This window comes from Monodelphis domestica, chromosome 1 (assembly GCF_027887165.1).
Source record: "Monodelphis domestica isolate mMonDom1 chromosome 1, mMonDom1.pri, whole genome shotgun sequence".
NCBI classification, from domain to species: domain Eukaryota; kingdom Metazoa; phylum Chordata; class Mammalia; order Didelphimorphia; family Didelphidae; genus Monodelphis; species Monodelphis domestica.
This window is the reverse complement of record NC_077227.1, coordinates 511,839,948-511,864,692: the sequence shown is the minus strand read 5'-3', so window position 1 is coordinate 511,864,692 and position 24,745 is coordinate 511,839,948. Positions and strand designations below refer to the sequence as shown.

The window sequence follows — 24,745 nt, the reverse complement described above, 5'->3', positions numbered from 1 at the left end:
CTCCCAGCAGTTGCTCTCTTGTGACATCCAGGAGTTCCTAAGAACTGCACAGTAACTCCTCTGCCTTCTGATCAGTCACCTTTCCAAGTCTCTTAATATCAAGATGGTTTCAAATTTAATCTTCACCAATATCTTCAAAGATGATCGGAGGAAAAGCCAGAACCAACCAACCTCTGAGTCTGTCTCCCAGAAGTGATGTCGTTGTTTTCAAAATGCCTTCCCTAAGGCCCTGTGGAAAATTGTCTTCCTCTGACCTACTCAGAAACTCCATGGCAAATTGTAAAGCAACCTTCATTTCAGTTCATAAACCCTATATCTGGCTACAATCCATTCTTATCCTAGGCAAAATAACAAATAACTCATTACAGTCACATATAGAGTCAGACACAACTGAACAACAAAAATTTAACAAATGCATTTAGGAAAACTGTTTTGGAATCTGAAGGGAAATAGATTTAGAAGGAATGTAAAAATTATTGTGAATGGCTCTGATGTTTTAAGACAAGAAACTGAAGAGGGGGCAAAAATCTCATTTTCCTAATTTCTTGAAGCCAAGGGATACAGAAAGAGAAAAATTTGGCAGGTAAACAACCAGATAAGAAGATAGTATCTAAGAATGAGATTTGAAATATGAAAAGTAACTTAAAATATTGAGTTAACAGATCCCTAGCCAGATTGAGTATACCTAACAGAGGCTGATGAAATCAATCAATAAACATTTACTAAGTGATTTCTTTGTATCATTTTGTGTCACTAAGTATTGGGAATATAAAGAAAATTTTAAAAAGGTCCTTGCCTCAGAAGCTTACATTCTAATGTGGAAGATAAATATATATAATATATAAATAGGCATATAAAAGAAACATACAGAGTGAATGGGAAGTAATCACAGGTAGGTGGAAGATATAAGGTGGTGTTTAAATTCATTCTTGAAGAAAGTTAGGTGTTCTGAGAGGGAAACATGAGGAGAGAGAGAGAGAGTGTTCCTGGAATGGGGAACAAGGGGGAAAGCATAGAGATAGGAAATGGAGTTCATGCATGACAAACAACAAGTGGGTCAGAAGGGTTAGATGGTAGCAAATGAGTGGTATCATGCATGAGAAAATTGGAGAGGCAAGAAGGGGTCAGGTTCTGGCCCAAACTAAGGAGTTTGTTTGACTCTAGACATCACAGACTCTAGACATCCTTCCAGACTGTTATAGAGGAAAAAAAAATCTGGATACAATCTAACATGAACCCTTATATTAAGAAAAAATAATTTCAAGGGTTTCAGAAATATGGGGAGAATCCTATGGACTAAAATGCTATAGGGAAAATCAGTCCAAGAGGGTGTGAAGATAGAATTATCTCTCTTTGGTATTTCTAAAGTAATCAATCAGCAACCTTTAGTTTAATCAATCAAAAACTGAAAACACCCCTACTTAACACTTGACCAATCACTAGGTAGAAGAGTTCACAAGTCAAAAACTCTCACCTCCAAAGGAACTGCCAAGACCTGGGTAGGGCTAAGCAGTTTGGAAGCTGTGATTGGTTCCTGTGAAAAGGGGAAGAGACAGGAAATAATATGGAAAAAGGACTATAAAAAGGCCATGGCATTCTGGATTCAAGGCTTCTTTTTCTTCTCTCTTCGGATCTTCTGGTTTGGAGTCATTCCTGCCTTGGTGCTTGAAGAGATGCTTCCCTTGGATACTGCAGTGGTAAGAGTGATTCCTTCCTTGGTTCTTCAGTGAGGAGACCCTCTCTGCTCATTGGCGCTTTGGTGGGACACTCCTTTCAGCGTTGAGTTCTGGTGAGATTCTTGGAGGATTCTTCAGCATCTCCTGGCTCTTCAGATTTTGGCTTCCTAATTAGGGTTTTGGATTCTGGTGAGATTTGCTTTCAGATTCACATTTGTGGTCTGGAGACAGGATTAAATTTAGGATATTTGTAGCTAGGCAGTAATTTCTGTCTCTTTCTTACATTTCCCACTTTCAGTCTTTCCTATCTCATAAAGAGAGGCTTAAACAATCATTTTGACTTAAGGGATATTTTAAATCGGCAACCACAATATTACTTTAGAATTCTCATATTTAGCATAAAACATAAATTTAAACTCTTACAGGGGATGGGAAATGCTTAAGAACAAAATTCCAATGAAAAGGAAAAACGAGATTTGTTTAAAAAGACTGATGTGGATGCACAGAATGCATCAAATTTGATTTTAAAAAGAAATGTACAAAGGTAGAGAAGATTAGGGAGAAGTACAGTGAGCTACTTCCGAAATCTAACTCCTCCCCAAAGGTCTAGAACAGTGATGGTAAACCTTTTAGAAATGGAGTGCTCCCCCCACCCCCTCCAGTACCATGCCCCTTCCTTTACCCCCTTACCCCAGACAGGGGAGGGAGGGAGGAAGCACTCCCATTAGGTAGAGGGTCAGTGATGAGAGGTGCTGAGAGGTATATGTGGAGAGTTGGAAGAGAGTGGGCCCAACACCCTGCTCTCTTTCAACTATGTGAAACACTGTGAGCTATGCTCTATAAACCTCAAAATTTCTCAGACTTATGAATGTTAGGGGTTTCCCCCATTGGGGAATCTTCTACTTAAAAAAAATTCCCTAGCAGATAGTGAGAATTCTACTTAAGTGTGAAAACTCCTTGCCTTGGGAATGTCCCTGCTCCACCCTACTTAAGACTGCTTTAGGACAGAAAACGGCTTGCTAAACAATGAAAGTACTTTGATCCATGCTTATGGAAGGGACAGGAAGTTCTTTGAGTCATGACTGTTTTAGAATTGATACAATGGGATACTGAGTACCTATAAAGGTGGGGCAACTTGTAAACTACTTAAACCTAAAAGGGTGATAAGGTTTTTTCTAATGAAATTTGTCAACACAGCAACATTTTTTCCTGACTTACTAAAGAGATTAAAACTACTCAGCTGTGAATTCAAAATGGGCGGTCCTTTAGAAACATCTACAGTGATTGGTAGATGTAAGGACTTAGGGGAGGTGACAGAGGAGATTTTGCCCTTAAAAATAAGAGCTTGGATCTCATTCGGGGATCATGATTTCTGACTCTCATTCTGAAGGAGAGCTCCTTGAGGAGCTCCTCTGAGGGGCTCTGTCCCTCTGGGGTAGGAGCTCTGGAGGCTCTTGAGAGAGGCCCTTTGAAACAATCTCTGGCTGGAAGACTCTTTGAGGAAGGACGCTGGCCTGGTGTCACTAGTATCATTGTTTAGTCAGACCTTGTGGTGAGTGTTAAAAAAAACTGACTGATTTCTCTTTTAAGACTCAGGTCTAGGCCATATTGGCTTGAAACCCTTCATACTTATTCCTTTCTTACTCTCTCTCTCTTTCTTTGATTACTCATTGTATTGTTAATTAAAATCTCTATAAAACCCAATTGACTTGGGTATTTGAATAATTGGGAATATTTCCCTGGCGACCACCTTATATTTGATTTTAAAACCCAAGACACTGTAGTGAAACATATTTCTGCAGTCAAATTACTCACCCTCTCTTATATCTATCACAATTTATATCTTCCACTATTTTAATCACTACAGTTTAAGACCTCAACCATTTTAAATCTCACAGCTCCCATCAAACCTAGCTCCTCTCCAACCCCACCATGGGAATCATCTTCACCACAGACTCAACAGGCTGCCATCTGCACCACACCCTCACATAGTATGTGAACCCCAACCTTGCACCTTATTCCAGACAGAGGAGGGAGGAAGTGCTCCCAATAGCTGCTGGGCAGAGGGGTGGGGGAAGTGAGGAATATAGGCACATAGAGAGGGAAGGGGGAATAGCTCTGCCTCATGTGCCTCTAGCTATCTAGTAATTAACTCTGGAAGGTGACTGCAAGCATGCTCACAGAAAGGACTCTGTGGGTCCTCTTTTTGGCACACGTGCCAATAAGTTCACCATCATTGTTTTAAATCATCAAACTGAATCTTTATTGGGAAATCCAAGAAAAAAAAATCAGTGACTCATTTTACTGAACTAGGTTAACATAGGGAGAAAGAAACTGGGGATGGGAATCTGACCACCAGGAAGAACATTCTAAGTCAGGGAGAAACTATACCAGAATCAGTACAGAGAGGCTTAAACTAGAGAAAGAGTGTCAGCTAACAGCTCTATTGCTCATTTTACAGTTCGTGGTCACAGATCCAGGATGGACTGGATGAGAACCTATAATGAGGAATGAGTGATAATGCAGGGAAAAAAGTGATCTTTGACCCTGGGCTTTGTACTAAGCATGAAGCAAATTCATAAAAACAGCAGTGGTGTAGCTTTGACCTAAGGAACATAGCAAGATCCCTGTGCTAATTTCTAGTTCTAGTTCTAAAACTTGCAATGAAGCCAGGGCAGGAATTACAACCCAGAGAGATGCCTATACTTCTGTCATTTTGATACAGTAGAGCTTTTCAAGCTTGCAGGTAGCAGCTAAGTCTACCACTAAGTCCAGTGGATGGAACCCTAAAGAGGGGAAATTTATAAGGGTTCAGACCCAAATCCAGGTCAGAAACTTGTAGAGCTCAAATCAGGGGAACAGGAAAAGGATTTGTACAAGAGTAGGCTCCATCAGCAGCTGAAAAACTACTGGTTCAGTGGCAGAATTGTAGATTCTCCTTTGGTCTAGATTCTGAGAATAAGACTCCATTATGTAGCAGGGATCTGAGCCACACTACTGCTATTAGTTTTTGAACTTCCTTTCTCAGTATACTACCCAAGACCTTCCTAGCCAAGAAAGTCACCCTTTCCTTTGCAGGTCCTTCTTAGTTGGCTTGGGTCTTTGATGAATAACTGGGTAGGGGATGAACAATTTGCAAAGCTCTCCTTTGCAGTGCCTCAATATGTATGGTAGAGCCCCAGTATAGGTCTGAGAACACCTTTTGTGCTGGTACACAGCTTCTCCCAGTGTTTGCATACCTCTCCCTGTCCCTTTACGGCAAGTTGGGCTGGACAAATAACTTGTGATTTTTTTCTGGGATTTCCTCATCAGGATTGAGTTTGATGTATTTCTCTAAAAACTGTTTGAAGTGGTTTGTGGAAAGGAGCTCACTGCATTGCTTCTTATCATTCTGCCATATTGCCTCTACTTCCATCAGACCTTTTAAAATTAAAAGCAGCATGCACATTCACTGTGACCCAAGTTTGTTATCCCATTCACATTCTAACCTAGGGAGGGGATATTTGTCCCCTCTGAACCGTATCATCAGGGGTACAAAGGAAGCTAATTAGAGACTTCTGTCTGTAGCTTCTTGAGGCTAAAATAACTCACTGTGACTTTTTCTTGGCTTTCTTGATTAAAATTCAGTTTGACATGCTCTCTAGATTGGCATAGGGTACATGTGTTTGTGTTTGGAGAACTAGAAAAAAATGTTGGATCTCACTTGCCATTTTGACTGCCACAGAGAAGTCAATTAGACAGTATTGATTCTAAGATGGAAGGTAAGGGTTTAAAAACAAAGAATAAAGGGATGTAATTAAGGGAGGGATTAGTGCTAAGCAAAACAAACTCTTAAGTATATACAAAAATATTTATAGCTACTCTTTATATGGTGGCAAAGAATTCAAAATTGAAGGGGCATTGTAAGAGGATAAGACTGCAGAAAACCTGGAGAAAAGATGCAATGAATGGAAGCTTGGAGATCCGTCTATCAAGGAAAAATTCTAGGGGAGAATGTGACCTGGAGAAGGCAGTTAAAACAGGAACACACAAATTGCTTGGGACAGACTGACTCTTTTTCCTGAGACCATTGGGAGAGAGAGCTGAGGATTTTCCTCTACCTTTTGGTCACTAATTTCTTCTCTGAGATAATGGAGTTTGACTCTGAAGACTATTTCAAAACTGTTAAAGACATCCCTCCTATAAGACTATATAATTTTAGTTATTCAATTTAAGATTTATTCTAGATTAAGGAAATCCTAATCCATCTCTCCTATCCAACCTCCTTTTCCCCTCCTTCCTTAAAACAAACCCCGTTTCTAACAAATTTAGAGAGTGAGTTATAGTTATAGTGATAACTATCTATTAGATTTTCAGTCAACTTACTCAGCATGAATCTCACCTTCACTCCAACGGAAGAGAACAACGGAGTTGGTGGGAGGGGAGGAAGCAGACAGGGCCTGTCTCTTCGCTACCGTGTGTGCTTGCTCAGCAGACCCCTATTACCATAAACCACCTAACAAAATAACTACCTAATACAATTTGGCACCCTGAAAAGGGCTTATTCTATCCCCTCAAATAGTGAAAGTTACATAAGAAGAAAAATGTTTTTGTAGGTAGCATGTGGCATGATGGTGCTTCCTGTCATAGCTTGCTATTGGATCTACAACATAATGTATAGTGTTGTGACTAACTTTATGAAGGATACAATTGGGCTTATATCCAATTCCACTTCCTTCATAATGAGTATGCCTTTTAACAATGACACCGTGATATGGCAAAGCCTTACACAGATGTATGTATTCACTATGGTTGCCATACAGACTTTCACCTATCTTGAGAAATATTTTCAAGTTCTTAACACCAAAGAAGGCAGCCCAGATTATGGTGATTGATATAAACCTAGAATAACTAGTAAAAACTGTGTGTGAGGAGTTTCTGAAGAAACAAGGATTAGATCAGGCTAAGGTGGGAAATAGGCAGGAAGATACTGGGCTTAAGGACAAGGATAACAAGAAGGCTAAGGGAAAAAAACAAAAGACAGGAACACATGACAATGGCAAAGAAAAAAAGCACTGATTACAACAATGAGGTTGAGAAAATTTTACCAGTAAGAGATATTGCTAAGATTTCAAATAATGTAGGAGTGCTTCATTCTGTGGAAAGAAAACTAAAGCAAGTTCTGGACTTTCTGCCACTGTGTTGGAACAAGCAACAGTGGGAATATTAGAGAGAGAAGAAATTGACAAGACTGACAGTTGGTGGGGGAAGGGGCAAGTAGGAGTGGCAGTTGGTCTGGTGACGAGCACTTCCTTCCTGGCCTTGGAAGGGAGAGGAGTTTTTCTTATTCATCTCTGGATAGAAGTGCCTCTATTTTCTTCAGCCTGAAGATACAGGCCCAACCAGCTCTGAAAGTCAGAACTTTCCTTGTTGCTTGCTGTCTACTGCTATGATTTTGAAATTAAGAAAACTAGCACAGATATAGGGTACACAAGAATAAGAGAAACCCTCTACCAGCCCGTGAGGCCTGGCCTCAGCTCCACAGTTGAGAAAGACTCTTTCCTTTTTCCCTGATACCTCTCCACTCCGAACTGGTTATTAAAAATTATCTTATTTGAATATCGCAGTCAGATAAATGGAATATCTTTTCAGGGGATTTAGAGGAAGCTGAACCACAGTTCAGTCATTCAACTACAAATGGTCTTTATCGAACCCCTGATGAGAGACCAAAGTCTGGGAAAAGGCTTGTCTCTCAGGAGGAGCAGTATTTACCTGCTCTGGGGCATCTTTAGCACTGATCCATAGAGAAGACATCCCTGAGGCTATCATAAGTGGCCCATTTCTCGGACACCCCATTTTGTTCAAAAATAGCTTATAAGCTGGGAGCATCTCTCTCCTTTGCCTCACTTCTCTCCCTTCAACTCCTCCATTCCCTGCTACAAACCTTCTGTATCCCCTGTTCTTCTTATCCACCCATCTTTCTCTATAAATATTACAATTCAAAAGTACAAAAGCAGTTTACAACACAGGAACTTGATTCCATATGCCGTAGAGTTCTAAAGTTTGACAAAGAATTGAAGAGAGCACTTAAAATTTTTTGAGGCAAGTTTTGAAGATGCAGAGTTCCTTATCTCTGAATTATTTAGCCTCCACAAATATAGGCAATTCATTGAGAGAACTAGACTGATAACACCCTAACTAGCTGGCCTACTGAGGAACAGAGGGAAGATTTTGACTTTTCAAATCCTGCATGCATAACATATCTCAGAAAATGCAGGAGGATCTTCTCCAAGTTATTAAATCGTTCTGCTCAAATCCCAATGCATGGGGAAAGTCTGATAAACTAATTCAAGACAGCTTAGAACATCCTGCTACTTTTATTGATTGCCTATCAAAGACTGCCGAGTCCATCATGGGAATTGAGAAAGATTCAGGAGTCTGTGGCTCACGTGAGGAGACAATTTCTTAGGGGCTGCACCTAAGGGTTAACCCTAAAGAATTTTTTAAAGAACTACTTCCCTAATTATGACACAATAATGCTGTCTGACCTTTGCAAAGCTGTATCTTACTTGTGGGAAAATCATAACGAGTAGAAAAAAGAAATGACAGAATTGAAACAAAAACTGCAAAATACAGAGGAATACTCAGCTCTCTCTCACAATGGTCTCAGGAAAAAGAGTTAGTCTGTCCCAAGCAATTTGTGTGTTCCTGTTTTAACTGCATTCTCCAGGTCACATTCTCCCCTGGAATTTTTCCTTGATGGACGGATCTCCAAGTTTCCATTCATTGCATCTTTTCCCCAGGTTTTCTGCAGTCTTATCCTCATACAATGTATTACTCAATTACAGTATCCATCAATTAGGGAATAGCCAAACAAATTATATAAATGTGATGGAATATACTATAATGCTATAAGAAACAATGAAGAGAAACTTAGAAGACTTTTATAAGCCAATGCAGTGAGGTGAGCAGAATCCAAATTTGGGTTTTCTAGTCATCATGATGGATAAAGACTTGATCAGATAGCATGATTAAGAATCAATCATGGGGGAAGCTGGGTAGTTCAGTGGATTGAGAGCCAGGCCTAGAGACAGGGGGTCCTAGGTTCAAATTTGGCCTCAGACAGCTATGTGACCCTGGGCAAGTCACTTGACCCCCATTGCCTAGTCCTTACCACTCTTCTGCCTTGGAACCAATACACAGTATTGGTTCCAAGACAGAAGGTAAGGGTTTAAATAATAAAAAAAAAAAGAATCAATCAATCTTAATTTGGGGGGACCTTATGCAACAACTAAACTATGTATTTAGCTTCTGTGTTAGGGGTCTTTGGTTATTGAGTGTAAACCTTAAAATTTCTTAGATTTATAAATGTTGGAAATTTCACCATTGGGAAATTTCATACTTGAAAAATTTCCTATTGATAGTGGGAACTCTATTGGAATGTGAACCCCATTGGCATGGGAGGTTCCTCCTCCTCCCTTCTTAAGATTACTTTAGAACAGAAACCTTTTGCTGAACAATGGAAAGGGCTTTGACCTATGCTTAAGCATAGAACAGGAATTTCTTTTGAGTCATGATTGATTTTAGAATTGATACAATAGAGATACTTGGAATGACAGAACCAGGTCTTGGAAAATACAATTTCCACCCCACTCAGTCCTAACAGGATTTAGGAAGGACTGCAGCAAAGGATCAAGATTTAATTATTGAAAATATAACCTTCAACAGACATGTGCAAAGCCACAGACCTCTGGGCGGTCCTGGGTTAAGCTAGAGCCACCATTGGCACAGGGAAGACATGGACAGTGATTGGTAGATGTGAGAACTGAGGGGAGGGAACTTGGATGGTTTCCTTAAAGAGAGAGGGTCTGAGGACTGAGGGTGGTTGGTTGGAGAGGTTTTTGGTCTGAGAGGTGGTGCTTTGAGGGTTGGCTCTGAAGGAAGCTGGAGGTGGAGGCCCCTGAGACTGTTTCTCCATTTTGGTCACGTGAGTAATAGGGACTGATCTCCTTTCTTTGCCCCAGCTATCTAAGGGCTTGGGCCTTTTGGCCCAGCCTAAACAGAAGGGGTATTTAAGCCCTATTCCCTTCTCTCCCCTTTCTCTCTCCCTCTCTCTCTCTATCTCTAATACCTTTCTTCATCCTGTTTGTAATTAAACTCCATAAAAGGTTGACTGCTGACTTGAGTTTTCATTTAGGAATTACATAGCTGAATTCCTTGGCGACCTTAAATTAATATATGTCAGTCTTTTAAAGTGATTTCCTTGTCACATGAGGGACCATTGACCTCTATTATTGGTAGCTGCTTGCCATGCCAATAAATGAAGCTTGAATTTTCATGCCTCAGTTTCTCATTATCATAGATTTAGCTTAACACTAACAATGGCACCTACAAACCACTTCCTCATAAAAAGATGAAGAACTCAAAGTGCAGAATGAGGTAAATATTTTTTGGACATGGCTAATAAGGAAATTGCTTTGCTTGAAATATTCTTTTTTTATGGTAAAAAATTAAAATTTAATTTAAAAAACCAACAAAACCAAAGGACAAGAATGAATGGAATGGTCTTTTAAAAACAATGTTAGTAGCTTTAAAGCTCAGAATGAACTGAAATTGTCAAAGGAAGTCAAGGACAAGTTTTTTGGGGGTGTTTTTTTTTTAAAGCATTAAGAGAAAAACTGAGGATCATAGAAGGGATGGGAGCTTACAAGGACTAATAAATGCTTGACTCTTCTTTTGCTTGTTTCCTCTGCCAAAGACAGAGGAAATGACCTTTGCATGGGTGATGTCAAAACAAAAATGACTAATAGAAAGGTGATTTCCAAGAGTAAGACAGCACCTAGCTGATATTATTGAATTTTAAGTCACCTGGCCCAGATAAACTACATCTTCAAGGCTGAAAGAATTGGCAGATGTGGAAAACAGGAGATAAACACAAGAATGGAAAAGGCAAATATGTTCTTGATTTTAAAAAAAAAGGTTAAGAGTATAAATCTGTGTTAGCAAAACTATGTCATGTATGTGACAAAGTAGATGATGGATGAAGTGCCTTCTAATTCTCAAATTTTATAACAGAATAATAATAATTTACATATTAACTTTTTTTACCAACCCCTAGTAAAATTTATCAGTGAAGGTGGATCAGAATCAGAGAGCATAATAAAACTATTAATTCTTCTAGGATTACTACATCAAAATGTCAGTAAACTTATAAAAGGGACATTCCCAAAGGACTGTCTAAACCAAGGGTTTGTAATCTAGAATTCATGGTTCTTCAAAAGGAAAGGAAAAAGTTGCACCTTTATTTTTATCAACCTCTAAATTAAATTTAACATTTCATTCAATGAAGAATGTAGTGTGAAGATGGGATTAACTCTTCCCTCACCTACTTTTAAATTTAATCACTAGAAGCTATACACCTTATTTTACGTTAAAGTGGGGGAGGTCCACAACCCACATGCTAAAGGGGGTGACAGCAGTCCTAAGCAAAGTTATAGACTGTTATTGGTCCCCGTAAAAGTGGGGGAAGGCACAGGAAGTGATGCAAAGAAGGGTCTTTAAAAGTGGCAAAAACTTCCTGTGACCACCTTTTTATCCTGAATCTAGATTGTGGAGGAGTTGGGACTCTAGCACTTGAACTGCATTTGGTAAGACAGATCTTGGATTTTCCCCTTTAGACTAACACAGGGTGAGTGAAAAGGCCAACTCCTTTCTAGGCTTCTGGAGAGATTAATTGCCAAAGGAGGTGGTGTGGTTATTTACCACCGGGTCCTCAGGCTCAACAGCCCTCTGGGTGAGGGTTAATGAGCCCTGCCTGGTTCAAACAGAGTCGGGGTAATTATCTAGTGTGATAGCATAGATACCTTCTCTACCCTCTTTCTCATTCCTCTACTTTCACTCATTACACTTTTTTTTTAAAAAACCCTTACCACCCATCTTGGAGTCAATACTGTATATTGGCTCCAAGGCAGAAGAGTGGTAAGGGCTAGGCAATGGGGGTCAAGTGACTTGCTCAGGGTCACACAGCTAGGAAATGGCTGAGGTCAGATTTGAACCTAGGACCTCCTGTCTCTAGGCCTGGCTCTCAATCCACTGAGCTACCCAGCTGCCCCCTCATTACATTTTTTTAATAAAACTGCTATAAAGTCATTTTGACTTGAGTAATATTAATTTCGGCAACCACATTCTCTTATATCTAGTCCAACCATTAATTTTAACACAGCAGGCAACAAAATATTTTTCTGAAAAAAGGTTCCTAAGCTTTCCTAGACTGTCAAAGGGGTTCATGACACAAAAAAGGTTAAGAACACATAGTTGGTGGTTAAACAGAATAAAATTATATACTTCTCTCAAATTAAAACTTCTTTAAGCTTACCTACAATGTTTGGATGCTGAAGGTCTTTCAAAATCTTAGCTTCATCATTTAGTCTCTTTTGATATATACTTTGATAATGTTCATTACATTTGGAATTAATCTTTTTCACTGCCCAAGGAGAACGAGACAAGCCTTTGGGAGACCTAAAAAAGCAAATATTATATATAATATTTGTAGAATGTTTAGAGTAGGTGATGAGAAACTACTAAAAACAAATGACCTACCAAAATGTCCTACTTTTAAGTAGAGAAAGTTATTTTAATGTTTATATAATACTTTTTATAGATGTCCATCAATTGGGAAATGGCTAAACAAGTATTGGCACATAAGTATAGCAAAAAATTACTATGCTAAGAAAAATGATTAAGAAAAAATAGGAAGATTTATATGAACAGATGCAAAGTGAAGCAAATAAAAACAGGGCAATATGTAATGGCTACAATATAAATAGAAAGAATAAAACAATCAAAATTGTTATTATAACAACCAAGTGTGATCCTAAAGAAGAGAGATAAAGATCCCTTCTTTGCAGAGGGGGTGATATGAGAGTGTTATTAAGCCGAGAATCTTTTTATCTTCTGTCTCGAAAATAATTGTGTGGGGGGCAGCTGGGTGGCTCAGTGGATTGAGAGTCAGGCCTAGAGACAGGAGGTCCTAGGTTCAAATCTGGCCTCAGACACTTCCCAGCTGTGTGACCCTGGGCAAATCCCTTGACCCCCATTGCCAAGCCCTTACCACTCTTCTGAATAAACAGTATTGACTCCAAGACGGAAGGTAAGGCTTTAAAAAAAAAAGTTGTGTGACAAAAATGGAAAAACAGAGGAAGGATGGGAGAAAACAATGGCAGTAAGGTTTCCTAATTTTCTAGATCTCAGGTAGTAGCCCTACTCACAACAACTCAGTACCCTAATATTTATAGGCCTTGTGAATAACAGAATGGCTAAGTAATTTATTTCTGTAATAAATGTCTCAATTTCTCCCCCCAAAAAGCAGACTGGACCGAGAGTTCTATGCAAAATGTTTATTTGTATTCCTTACCTTTTCATAAGGTAAACATTTACTCCAGTGCCATAGCCAAGCTTTTTCATAAATGGAGAAGCTGGAATAGCTATAGATGATGGAGTTAAGCATGCTAAATATAAAAGAATAAAGATAAATCAATATTTGAAGTACTTTTACAAATATATCATGTTGACCTATCATTGACAATAACATTTTATGTAAAATTCAAACATTGAACACAGGAAATTATTAGTGAGATTACTAAATCTGTAGAACACAAATGAAACATGGTCAAACAGCTCTACCAATGAACCACACAAAGGAATTCTTCAAATAAAGTGAATGCAAACATTTCCCTCAGTATTGTTAGAAGATAGGTAAGGCAACAAGTGGATAGCAAGTTAATATCCCTGATCCTATTATAGCCACAATTGGAAAGGTGAGAATCCTATTGTGATTTGCTATGGTCAATCAATATTTAAATATTTTTTTCAGTTCTGGACACTATGGCAGAGAAAAAGAAACCACAATCATTTTTCAACATATGAATTAATACTAACAATATACAAATCTTTGAATTTTGTAAATTGGGTCCATCTTGTAACTGATTTGTGATGTAGTTCTAATTTGCTGTAGAAACTTACTAGCTAGCTTGCTGAACCCTTCCTTCTCTCTCACTTTCCTTGGCTGTGTATACAATAAGAAACTATTACACCTTGGTGTCTCTTGGTGTAAGGCCATCACTGTTTGAGATGGCCATGGTCTGAATATCAGATGAGCCTTCCCTTATCCTGAACTGAGTATAGGCCCCTAATACCAAGTAGATAGGTGAGGAACATCTTTGAAGATTACTATTAAAAATCCATTCAAATTCCTGGCCTGCAGAGAAATCACTTCTAGTCCCTTGACTATATTGTTGTCTCTCACACTAGGCAATCAGTTCTTCTATCCTTTCCCTTAGGTATTATCTAATTTCCCTCCCTCTTCCTGGATTATTCCTCCATTCCCTTCCCTATTCCTTCCTAAGATTTTGCTGCTTGCGTTGACAGTCTCTAAACCTTGTTCACATTCATCACTGGCCTCTGTTGGTGTAGTCAACGTGCCATTAATAAAGCCTCATGTAATAACTCTTGCAGTTGTCCAGAATCCAACCAAAACTCTTAGATGGGTAAAAAGTTGAGTCTAGACCACTAATACCTTCCTTTAGCTCCTGGGCTCTGACCATGAGCTTGGCCACTCCTCCATGGACAAGGTAGACTAGGTGGCTTTACTGCTATCCCTCTTCTCTGGGGAAAACAAAAGCAGGGTCACTAAAGCATATCCTTCAGTGACAGAACTCCAAGTTGCTAATTAGGGCTGAGAGTAGGACTCTCAACAATCATATTTCTTGCACGTAGGACTCCTTGCCATCACTGAAGACAACAAAGGCTAAGATTTCAAACTTGTGCTCCAGTGACAGGGAACTTCTTTCTTTCACTCTAAGTCTATAAATCATTGACAAGGGCTTGGCAGCTGCACCTTCAATGCCAAGACACCTTGACTGTATCAAAGAAGACAAGACAGAAGCTAAGAGTTTTAAAAATATATAAAATAAACTTATCACATTTTATTTTTTATTATGGCTTAGTTGTATTCAGTATAGTAATTTCTTCCTAGATTGCAAAGTCTTTGTGGGCAAGGATTTATTTATGCTTTCATTTCTCCCAGTACAGATCTACTATACAGAGTGTTAATATATGTTTATACATAAGAGGGACTAATTGATTCATTCATGAATTACTAGTGGAATGGGATACATAATATCACCACCCAAGAGTAACTGGGAGTGCCTCCTCCTAAATACTCTGTATTTACTTATACATATACATGTTGTCTTGCTCAAAAGAATAAGGTCCTTGAGAGGGTAAGGAATGTCATTTTGGTCTGGTATTCCAAACACTTAGTGTAGGTCCTTGTTCATTGAACTTACAAGATTTCTTCTTCTCAGGTAATTTGCTAGGTGTCTTGAAGGGATTTGGTCCTTCCATTATTTAAAAAACAAAACAAAACAAAACACAGCACACCCTAGGTTCTGTAATAGAAAAAGAAAAAATGATTAGTCATATAGAATATGCTTCTCATTCATAGAAAATTATGTAATTTCAGTGTTAGAATAGACTCAAAATATCATCTGGTTCAGCCACATTGGGCTTCAGCTTTATAAGTAAGGAAAACAAAAGTCTAGAGAACCTGAGCTAGACTGGTTTAAGGTCACAGAGCTAGTTAATGGCAATTCTGGAAAAAGAACCCAAGTACTCTGATTCCCAGCCTCAATGCTATATTTAAAAGACAAGAGAAAAATATGACACAAAGCCATACCCTACTACAAGCATTACAAGTCTGGAAAGGTCTATTTTCACACCATAATGTGCTTCTACTAACTAGCTATACTAAAAGAAAGGGCTACCTATACTGGAACCCAAGCCTAGTCACAGACAGCCTTCTGCTGCTGAGAGGATAAATATCTTTCCTGAAAAACTTCCCTCTCCATCTGACTCTCAAGTTAAGAAACAGATTCAGGCCAGGTCCAACTCTGCATATTTTTATTTTACTTTACTTTTTCAAACCCATATCTTCTGTCCTACTATCAATTCCAAGGTAGAAGAGCAGTGAAGGCTAGATAATCTAGGTTAAGTGACTTGCCCAGGGTCACATAGCTAAGAAGTATCTGAGGTCAGATTTAAGCTGCTAAAATTAAAATTCTCTGAAGACTGTATCTTATATGTCCAAAGGGCGATAAAAGACTGTCTGCCCTTTGATCCAGCCATAGCACTGCTGGGTTTATACCCCAAAGAGATAATAAGGAAAAAGACTTGTACAAGAATATTCATAGCTGCTCTCTTTGTGGTGGCAAAAAATTGGAAAATGAGGGGATGCCCTTCAATTGGAGAATGGCTGAACAATTGTGGTATATGCTGGTGATGGAATACTATTGTGCTCAAAGGAATAATGAACTGGAGGAATTCCATGTGAACTGGAATGACCTCCAGGAACTGATGCAGAGTGAAAGGAACAGAACCAGGAGAATATTGTACTTCTCCATTAGTGGCAATGCAGTGATCCAGAACAACAGAGGGATTTATAAGAACATTATTCACATTCAGAGGAAAAACTGTGGGAGTAGAAACAACTGCTTGATCACATGGGTCAATGGGGATATGATTGGGGTTATAAACCCTAAATGATCACCCTAGTGCAAACACCAACAACATGGAAATAGGTTCTGATCAAGAACACATGTAAAATCCAGTGGAATTGCATGTTGGCTAAGGGAAGGGGTAGGGGGAGAGGAGGAAGGGAAAGAATATGATTCTTATAACCAAGGAATAATGTTCTACATTGACTAAATAAAATTTAAAAAAAAGAAAAAAAAGACTGTATCTTAATTTATTCTTTACTAAATAATAAAAGGTGGATTAGAGGAAGAAAAGGCACCAGTCACATCTGGTTAGCTATTCCCTTCACATGCCTCCTTCCCCGGCCAGCTGTGCCAGCTTCTCAGGCAGACTTCAGGTTCACCAAGGTGCTCTCCTGGGAAGGCCTGAGTCTGACTGTACACGCTGGGACACTCCTAGCCACCTCCCCCCAGCCACCTGTGAGACCACACTAGGGCTAACCAATGCTTTCCTAGCCACCTCCTCTCTACATGGTTCTGAAGAATGAAAGGCCGATACTTCTTTCCTTTTCCTAGTACACTTTATGCTACTTGTGACATGACTTTTCTGACTCCCTCTAATCTGGGGGACTCTGAACTCAGTTTGGACAGGGGTGGGAGTGGGGGGCAGGGTCCTCAGGATGCCAGGAGTACAAGTTGTACAGCACCAGTACAGTTTCTTACAGCCCTGTAGGGAGAACTCCACCCATCACCCCAGAAGAGATACAGTTCAGAAGTACCTTTGTTTTAAACTTGTCTTGACATGTTAAGTGTTAAAATTTTCATAGAACCCAGATCCTCCTGACTCCAAGACTGGTGCTCTATCTACTATGCTACCTAGCTGCCCCTCTGCAATATCTTTGAGTCTGGGAATTTCTCTCCATTCACAAATCTATTACTATCTTCACATATTACCCCACCCTTCCCCCAATGGTTTTCCTATTTCTTTCTCTAACTCTGCAATAATTAATCAACAATCATTTGGGAGAAACTGTCCCCTGTTCCCTCCTTATGTTCTGTTGTCCCCTCCTCCCTCAACCCAGTATGATATTCAATCCTGCCCACTCCTTCCCTCTACATAATTAACAAACTCCTTTTTTAAATTTAGGACTTCTTTCTTTCACACTTACTATCTATTAGCCCTCACAAAGCTAATATGTTCCCCTCTTAAGACACTGTATCCCCCAGCTATACCTTTTCTTTCCCCATTCACACATCCAACAGTTTCTACTCAGTCAAAATTACTATAGCTGCAGTTTACTGAATTATCAGTCATTTCTCCTCCTTTTTCAAGGATTTCAGCACCTTTTCCCATTGAATATAAAAATAATGCTTTTGTCAGTTTGGTCCTTTGAATCAATTTAAATGTACACTGTCCTCTTCTCTTGCCATCTTTTTCTGTTGAAGACTGTGCCCTGCCAAGCTTCATCCTATTATTACTCCCACCATCCACCTCCTTTTTTCCTCCTGACACTGACATCATCTATCACTTCGTTTCTAGTAGCCTTCTTGATTGGCCTCTCTACCTAGTCTTTCCCTACTCTGGTACAATCTTCACTGTCAAACCTATCTTCATAAGGCTCAGGGGTCTGCCTTCATAAACTGATCCCCTCATACTTTTCTAATCTTCCTAACAACTTAATCTCATCCATATTCTCTGCAAATTAATGGTCTTGTTAATATTCCCTCAACAAGACTCCTAACTTTTCATTGACTGCTCCCCATGCCTAATTACCTAGCTAACAATTTCTTACTTTCTCTCCCTCCCTTCCCTCCGGGATTATCTTTAATGTATTCAGTATTTACCTTGTTTGTACAGAACCTTGTTTATACTGAGTTAATTGTATGTTGTCTCCTCTACTAAATTGTGAGGTCTTTAAGAGCAGGAACTGTTTTCTGGCCTTTCTTTGTATCTCTATAACTCAGTATACTGTCTGGCAAAAGTATTTAATAAATGGGTGCTGACTTGACTGCTCTTTCTCATCTGCTTTGGTGCATCTTCATCTAGGTCCTACCCACTAACCATGAGTCTCCCCGAGACTGTCTTTGGTCCTCTCCTCTTTTCCCTCTCTATTCTTTTGCTTGGTGCTCTCATCAGCATCTGTGGATTCAGTGATAATCTTTATGCAGATGATTCTAATACCTATTTGTCCAGTCTTAACCTCTCTCCTGATTGCCAGTCTCCCATCACCAATTGCCTAATGGACACCTGAAAACTGATGTCCCATAAATTCTTTAAACCAATATGTCCAAAACAGAAGTCATTATCTTTTCTGCCCACAAATCTATACCTCTTTTGAACTTTCCAATTTCTGTGGAGGGCACCACCATTCTCCACACTTACAATATTAATATCATCCCTGACTCACCACACAACACACACCCACTCATTTCATTTATCCAATTTATTGCCAAGGCTAACAACTTTTATATAGATTCCCTGTTCTCTACTCACACAGTTGTCATTGTGGTACAGGACCCCAATCACCTTACTCTTGGTCTACTACAATAAGTTCCTCATTGGTTTCCCTGCTTCAAGTCTATCCCCACTCCAATTCATCTATTACAGAACTGTCAAAGTGATCTTCCTATAAAGTGCAAGTCTGACTGTGTTGTCATCACCATTACCATCACTACCACTGAATACAGCAGGTACTTAATAAATGTTAACTGACTGACTATATCTGGGATCAAATATAAAATCTTATCATTGAAAGTCCTTTAGAACTTGACCACAAACCATCTTTTCAGTTTTATTCAACTTTATTCCCCCCTCATACATACTATAGTACAGCTGAACTAGTCTTTCTGACTTTAAGTACTATGCTTTCTCTGCCATCCCTGTGCCTTTGTACTGGCCATTCCCCAAGCCTGGAATACACTTCTTCACTTCTCTTAGAACAATTAGTTTATTTCAAGGTTCAACTGAAATGTGACTTTCTTCACAAAGCTTTGCCCTGATCACCTTTGACTACCTTGCTCCCAAATTAACTTTTGTATATACACATGTTCTCCCCAGACCAGAAAATATTCTTTGGAGGCAGGGACCTGGTCATAGTAGGCCCTTGTGTTGATAAATTCAGCATCCTAATGACTCCCCAAATCTAAAGTCCCTTTCCTGGATGCCAATACTGTCTCCCCCTAAGCTTCTAGAGAGCAGGACTGTCTCAGGGGACTTCACCATCATGAAAAGTCCACCTCTAGACCTCTTCTCCCACTGATATCTTCCTGGAACCTCCATTTTGAGGAAGTGCTCCCACCTCAACTTGTTAGTTGTCTTCTTGTGTGTAGTTTTATCTCATTAGAATGTTGGCTTTTGAGGGTAGCTATCTTTCTTTTTGCTTATTATTTGTATTCTCAACACTTAGCACAGAGCCTGGCACAAAAAAGTGCTTAATAAAAAGACCAGAATTTAAGAATACCTTGAAGAAGCAAGCTACAATCAATTGATAGTGATTTTTTTTTAATCTCCAAGAGGAAAAAAGTAGACTGGATGAAAAATTTTATTTCATAATAAAATTGTAATAACATTTTTTGCATCAGTTGTCACACCTTGTCCTTTTGACATTTTAATAAATGCTCATTGACTGATTTTGAATTCATAGAACTTGTGCTTGGCACATAGTAAACACTATGCTCTTTTTTTTTGTTCATTCCACAGATGGAATCTAAAAGATTTCTAAATTCACAAACTATATGTGATAGTGGATAGAGAAGAGCAGCCTAGGAATTAATTTAAGTCCCATTGATCTGCATCAGTGGATGGAGTGTCCACAACATAATTTTTCCTATACTGCTCAAATGTTCCCAACTCCTAGATACGTCTCCTAAAAATGAAATATAACATTCTCTTTCTTTCTCTATATTTCTGTATATCTCTGTGAGTCTCCCTATTTCTGATTCTGACTATATTTGTTTCTAATTTCTTTTTCTGTTTCTCTGTCTCTATTTTTCTGTGTTTCTGTCTATATTCTCTGTGTCCGCATTTTTTGTCCATTTCTGTTTCTTGCTCTGTCTCATTTCTCCTGTTTCTGTCTCTATTTCTGTATCTCTACATTTTTTCCCTCTCTTTCTCTCAGTATATTTATTTCTATCTGTCTCCATATTTCTGTTTCTCTCTCCAACCTAAAAGCACACACAGGGAAGAAAAAAGCAAGAGAAAATGAAAGACTGAGGAAACAGGATAGAGAAGGCAGACTCTCAGAATGTCAAGAGTTGGAAGGGACTTGGTCCAGCCCTCTGAGGAACATACTTCTCTCTCTACAACAGAGCTCCTCTATCTTTTTGGTCTCAAAACCCCTTTACGCTCTTCAAAAATCAGTGAGAAGGTTCAGTGAATTGATTTCAGATAACACAGGAGATAGTGAGTTCAAACCTGACCTCAGACACTCCTTAGCTGTGTGACCCTGGGCAAGTCACTTAATTCCCATTGTTAGCCTTTAAAGCTCTCCTACCTTGAAATAATACACAGTGTTGATTCTAAGACACAAGGTATGGGTTTGAAAAAAATTAAAGAATTTAAAAAACACGTATCCATTTAAAATGGGAATGATAAAATCATAAGTGTTTACAAATGCCACATTTTTCTATGAAAATCTCGGATCGAGTGACCTTACAATCACTGGAGCTAAGGCCACGTTTCTTCACCATAAAGAGGACGGGTTGGGAATCCTGGGTTCGAATACCAGCTCTGCCGAACTGGCGGGGTGAGCCCTGGGCTTCAGTTTCTACAAAGCGAAGGAAGGAGGTCTGGGACTCCACGACCCGAAGAGAGAAGAGATCCAGCAGAACAGGTAAGGGAGAGAGGGAAGAAGGAACAAGTGGTGATAGACGACAGGAACCAGCAACCCCGCCGACCTTCCTCCCTTTACTCCCAGCCTTACTTGAACAGGAACAAGTCTGCGGAAGCGTCGGAACAATCCTCCCTGGCTACCGCAGTCAACTACAGCCGTTGAGATTCGAACAACCGCCGCCGCAGACGACTTTAAACCGCGCGCTCCACTCTACGGAGCGGGACGAGGGACAAACTGGAAGAGAACTCGTTCTTGGATTAGGTCTTCCTTTCCTTACTCCGTTCCCCCCTCCCCATCCATTATTATCCATCATCATTTTGTATTTCTGTTGAGATAACATATATGATCTACTGTCTACAACTTACCTATATATGACATCCCGTTATCTTTTTCTCTTTCTGTCTCCTTCAACACTTCTTTAAATCCCATCTAAAATCCCACCTTCTACAGGAAGACTTTGCTAACCCTTCTGTGAATTATTTCCTATTTATCTTCTGTTACTTTGGCCTTATTTGTTTTCTCTGTTGGCTCCTCCGTTAATTATAAGCTCCTTAGGGGTGGGAACTGGCTTTTACCTCTTTTTTATATACCCAGGTTTAGCACAGTGCCTGACACAAAGTGGGGCTTAATAAATGTTTATTTATTAAGATTGATGGATGGATTGGATTGGATGGATGGAGTCGTCCATCTGGTGTTTTTTTTTTCACATTATTTTTTAAAGAATATTTTTCCATGGTTAAATGAATCATGTTCTCTCCCTCCCCACTCCTGGAACTAACAATCAATTCCACTGGTTTATACATGTCTTATTATTCAAAATCTATTTCCCTATTATTCATATTTGCAATAGAGTGGATTCATCCATTTGTATCTACCTAAAGAACATTCTGCCTTTTATCATGTGTCATCCATTTATCTGTCTGCCTATCTGAATGTCTATCTAGTGTTTATCTATCCTACATCTATCTTTCCATCAAATATCTGGCATTCTATGGTGTGTAGTCTATATAGAGAGCTGTCTGTAATCTTTGAGAGATATGTATAAACATATGTACATTTACACTGAATATATGTATATATATGCATATGCTCATATATCCACATGTGCATCAAATATATAGGTGTATTTACCCATGTATACATACACATATATACACACTCACATATACATATAAGATTCCCTTATCTGTGGTCATTTTCCAGGATTTTAAATATCCTTAGTTAACTTCGTTTGCCCCCTACAGTCAGTCTCTTCTATTTTCACTTTTTTAAAAGTTGGTTGTTGTTTTTTTTTTCGATAGAGAAGGAGGGACTGCAGAGACCTGAGCCCAAGGGAAAGCAGGAAAGCACTTGTATGTATGGGGTGAGCAGTTTTTTTTCCGCATCTGCATTTTCAGCCATCCACAATAGGTCTTGGAAGGTATTAAGTTTTGTGTGAATATTTCTATCTCTATATAGACCACATTTATTTGCAAAGACTCTCTAGATAGAACACCACCACCACAACTCCCCTTCCCCCCTTAAAACAAAGAACTCAAAAGACAGTTAATGATTGGATTGACTATGAATTGGCTTTGCCTCTTTCCCAGGAACAAACTTCCTCTGCAGGGAACTGAATTTTAAAAGGACCAAATCTAAAGTTCTGGAAGCCCACTCCCAAGCATCCTAGCCTCTGGCTATTGCATCTTGCTCAAGCCTTTGTGAACTCTAGTAATCTAGCTGCTCCTTACCTCATCCTCTTTACAAAATATTAACCTCTTTCTCTGCATTTATTGAGAGGGGGAGGGTTATGGAGTCCTAGTGCTGTGACCCTGTGTGGCTTCCTAGATCATAATAATCTCCTTGCCCTATTAAAATATTATTACTATTTTGGTTGTCTTGGGGGGGGGGTCAGGTTCACAATATAGAAAAGCAGCTATGTGTACAAAAATGTTTGTGGTAGTTCTTTTTGGAATTTGGAATTGGAGTTGGAAATTGAGGGTATGCCTATCAATTGGGGAATAGCTGAACAAATTATGGTATATGATTATGATCGAATACCTATGCTATAAGAAATGATGACAGGATGGTTTCAGAAAAACCTGGAAATTCTTATATGAATTGATGCTAAGTAAGGGGAGCAGTAATATGGTAACTATGATCAACTGTGAAAGACTTAGCTATTCTGATCAAGATCATGACCCAAGAATTGTCCTAGAACATTATATAGCTGATAGTAGCTAAGTCTCATAGTTGATCATTCCACAATATTGCTGTTACTGTGTACAATGTTTTCCTGGTTCTGCTTATTTCACTCTGCATCAGTTCATGTGGTCTTAACAGCTCTTTCCGAAATCATGCTGTTCATCATTTCTTACAGCACAATAGATTTACCAACACCATCATCTACCATAATTTGTTCATCCATTCTTCAAACTGATGGACATCCCTTTAATTTTCAATTCTTCACCACCACAAAAAGGACTGCTATAAATATTTTTCTATAAGTAGGTCCTTCCCCACCTTTTGTTAAATCTCTTTGGGAATAAAATATGTTTAATGCCTTCCCCTGACTGAGAATGAGAAGGAAAAAAGAGAAGGAAAAACTACATTCAAAAATGAACCTCAGTTCCACAATTCAAAGGATTTTGAGCTGGAAGGGGACTTGGTAACCATCTAGTCCAACCCTCCTCATTTTACTATTGAGGAAACTTAGGAACCTAGAGAAACTAAATGATTCACTAGAGGTCATTCAGCAAATTCAATGAAAGAACCAGGGCCCAAACTTGGACCAGGTCCTCTGTGAATCTAGTGCTTTTCCCGTCATACTCTACTAATTCTAATAGGTACTTAAGAATCCTTCCCTGAATGCTATTCAGATTTACAAATTACTATCATCTTAGCTTTATTACAACAATGATCATTTGTTGTTGAAACAATGAACTTTTATTAAATGCCCATTATTTATTACACACTGGGCTCAGTATAGAGAGAAACACAATCTATTTTCTAGGAAGGTTTATAGTTCTGTAGATATTACAACATACACATAATTTTTTCTTTCAAAATCCTTACCTTCTACCTTAGAATCAATACTAAGTATCAGTTCTGTTAACCCACCACCTTCCCAGGTCTATGGCCCACAAAACAGAGTGGAAGTGAGAGAAAGACACCAAGAACCAGAGGGAGAGGCACAGGCATTATATTTATTGTTTTTAACATAACAGCCGGCATGCAAGAACTCTCCTAAGAAGGAACCTACTTGATATAGGATTAGGTAGTTTTTATTGCTCAAAAACCATCATTGATCAGGGGGGAAAGATGTGACAGGAAATTCTTGGAGTATACCTGTGTGACATGGAAATCACTTTAAAAGACTGATATATATTAATTTAAGGTCGCCAAGGAATTCAGCTATGTAATTCCTTAATGAAAACTCAAGTCAGCAGTCAACCTTTTATGGAGTTTAATTACAAACAGGAGGAAGAAAGGTATGAGAGAGAGAGAGAGAGAGAGAGAGAGAGAGAGAGAGAGAGAGAGAGAGAGAGAGAAGGGAATAGGGCTTAAATAACCCCTCTGTTTAGGCTGGGCCAAAAGGCCCAAGCCCTTAGATAGCTGAGGCAAAGAAAAGAGATCAGTCCCTATCACTCATGTGACCAAAATGGAGAAACAGTCTCAGGGGCCTCCACCTCCAGCTTCCTTCAGAGCAAGCTTCTCAGAGCACAACCTCTCAGAGCAAAACCTCTCG

The 24,745-nt window shown here is 39.1% G+C and overlaps 1 protein-coding gene across 1 annotated transcript in view; it reads right to left on the bottom strand.

Annotated features, from left to right (window-relative positions):
- PBK (PDZ binding kinase) overlaps positions 1-21,255 on the bottom strand; it is a 38,519-nt gene extending 17,264 nt beyond the window's left edge. The window contains exons 1-4 of the mRNA XM_056813080.1: positions 21,109-21,255; positions 15,002-15,103; positions 13,069-13,162; positions 12,031-12,173 (exon numbers count right to left, since the gene is read on the bottom strand). Of these exons, the coding sequence (XP_056669058.1) occupies positions 12,031-12,173; positions 13,069-13,162; positions 15,002-15,059 (295 nt within the window). The 5' untranslated portion in view covers positions 15,060-15,103; positions 21,109-21,255. The remainder of the gene's footprint in view (positions 1-12,030; positions 12,174-13,068; positions 13,163-15,001; positions 15,104-21,108) is intronic.
- Positions 21,256-24,745: the final 3,490 nt, after the last annotated feature.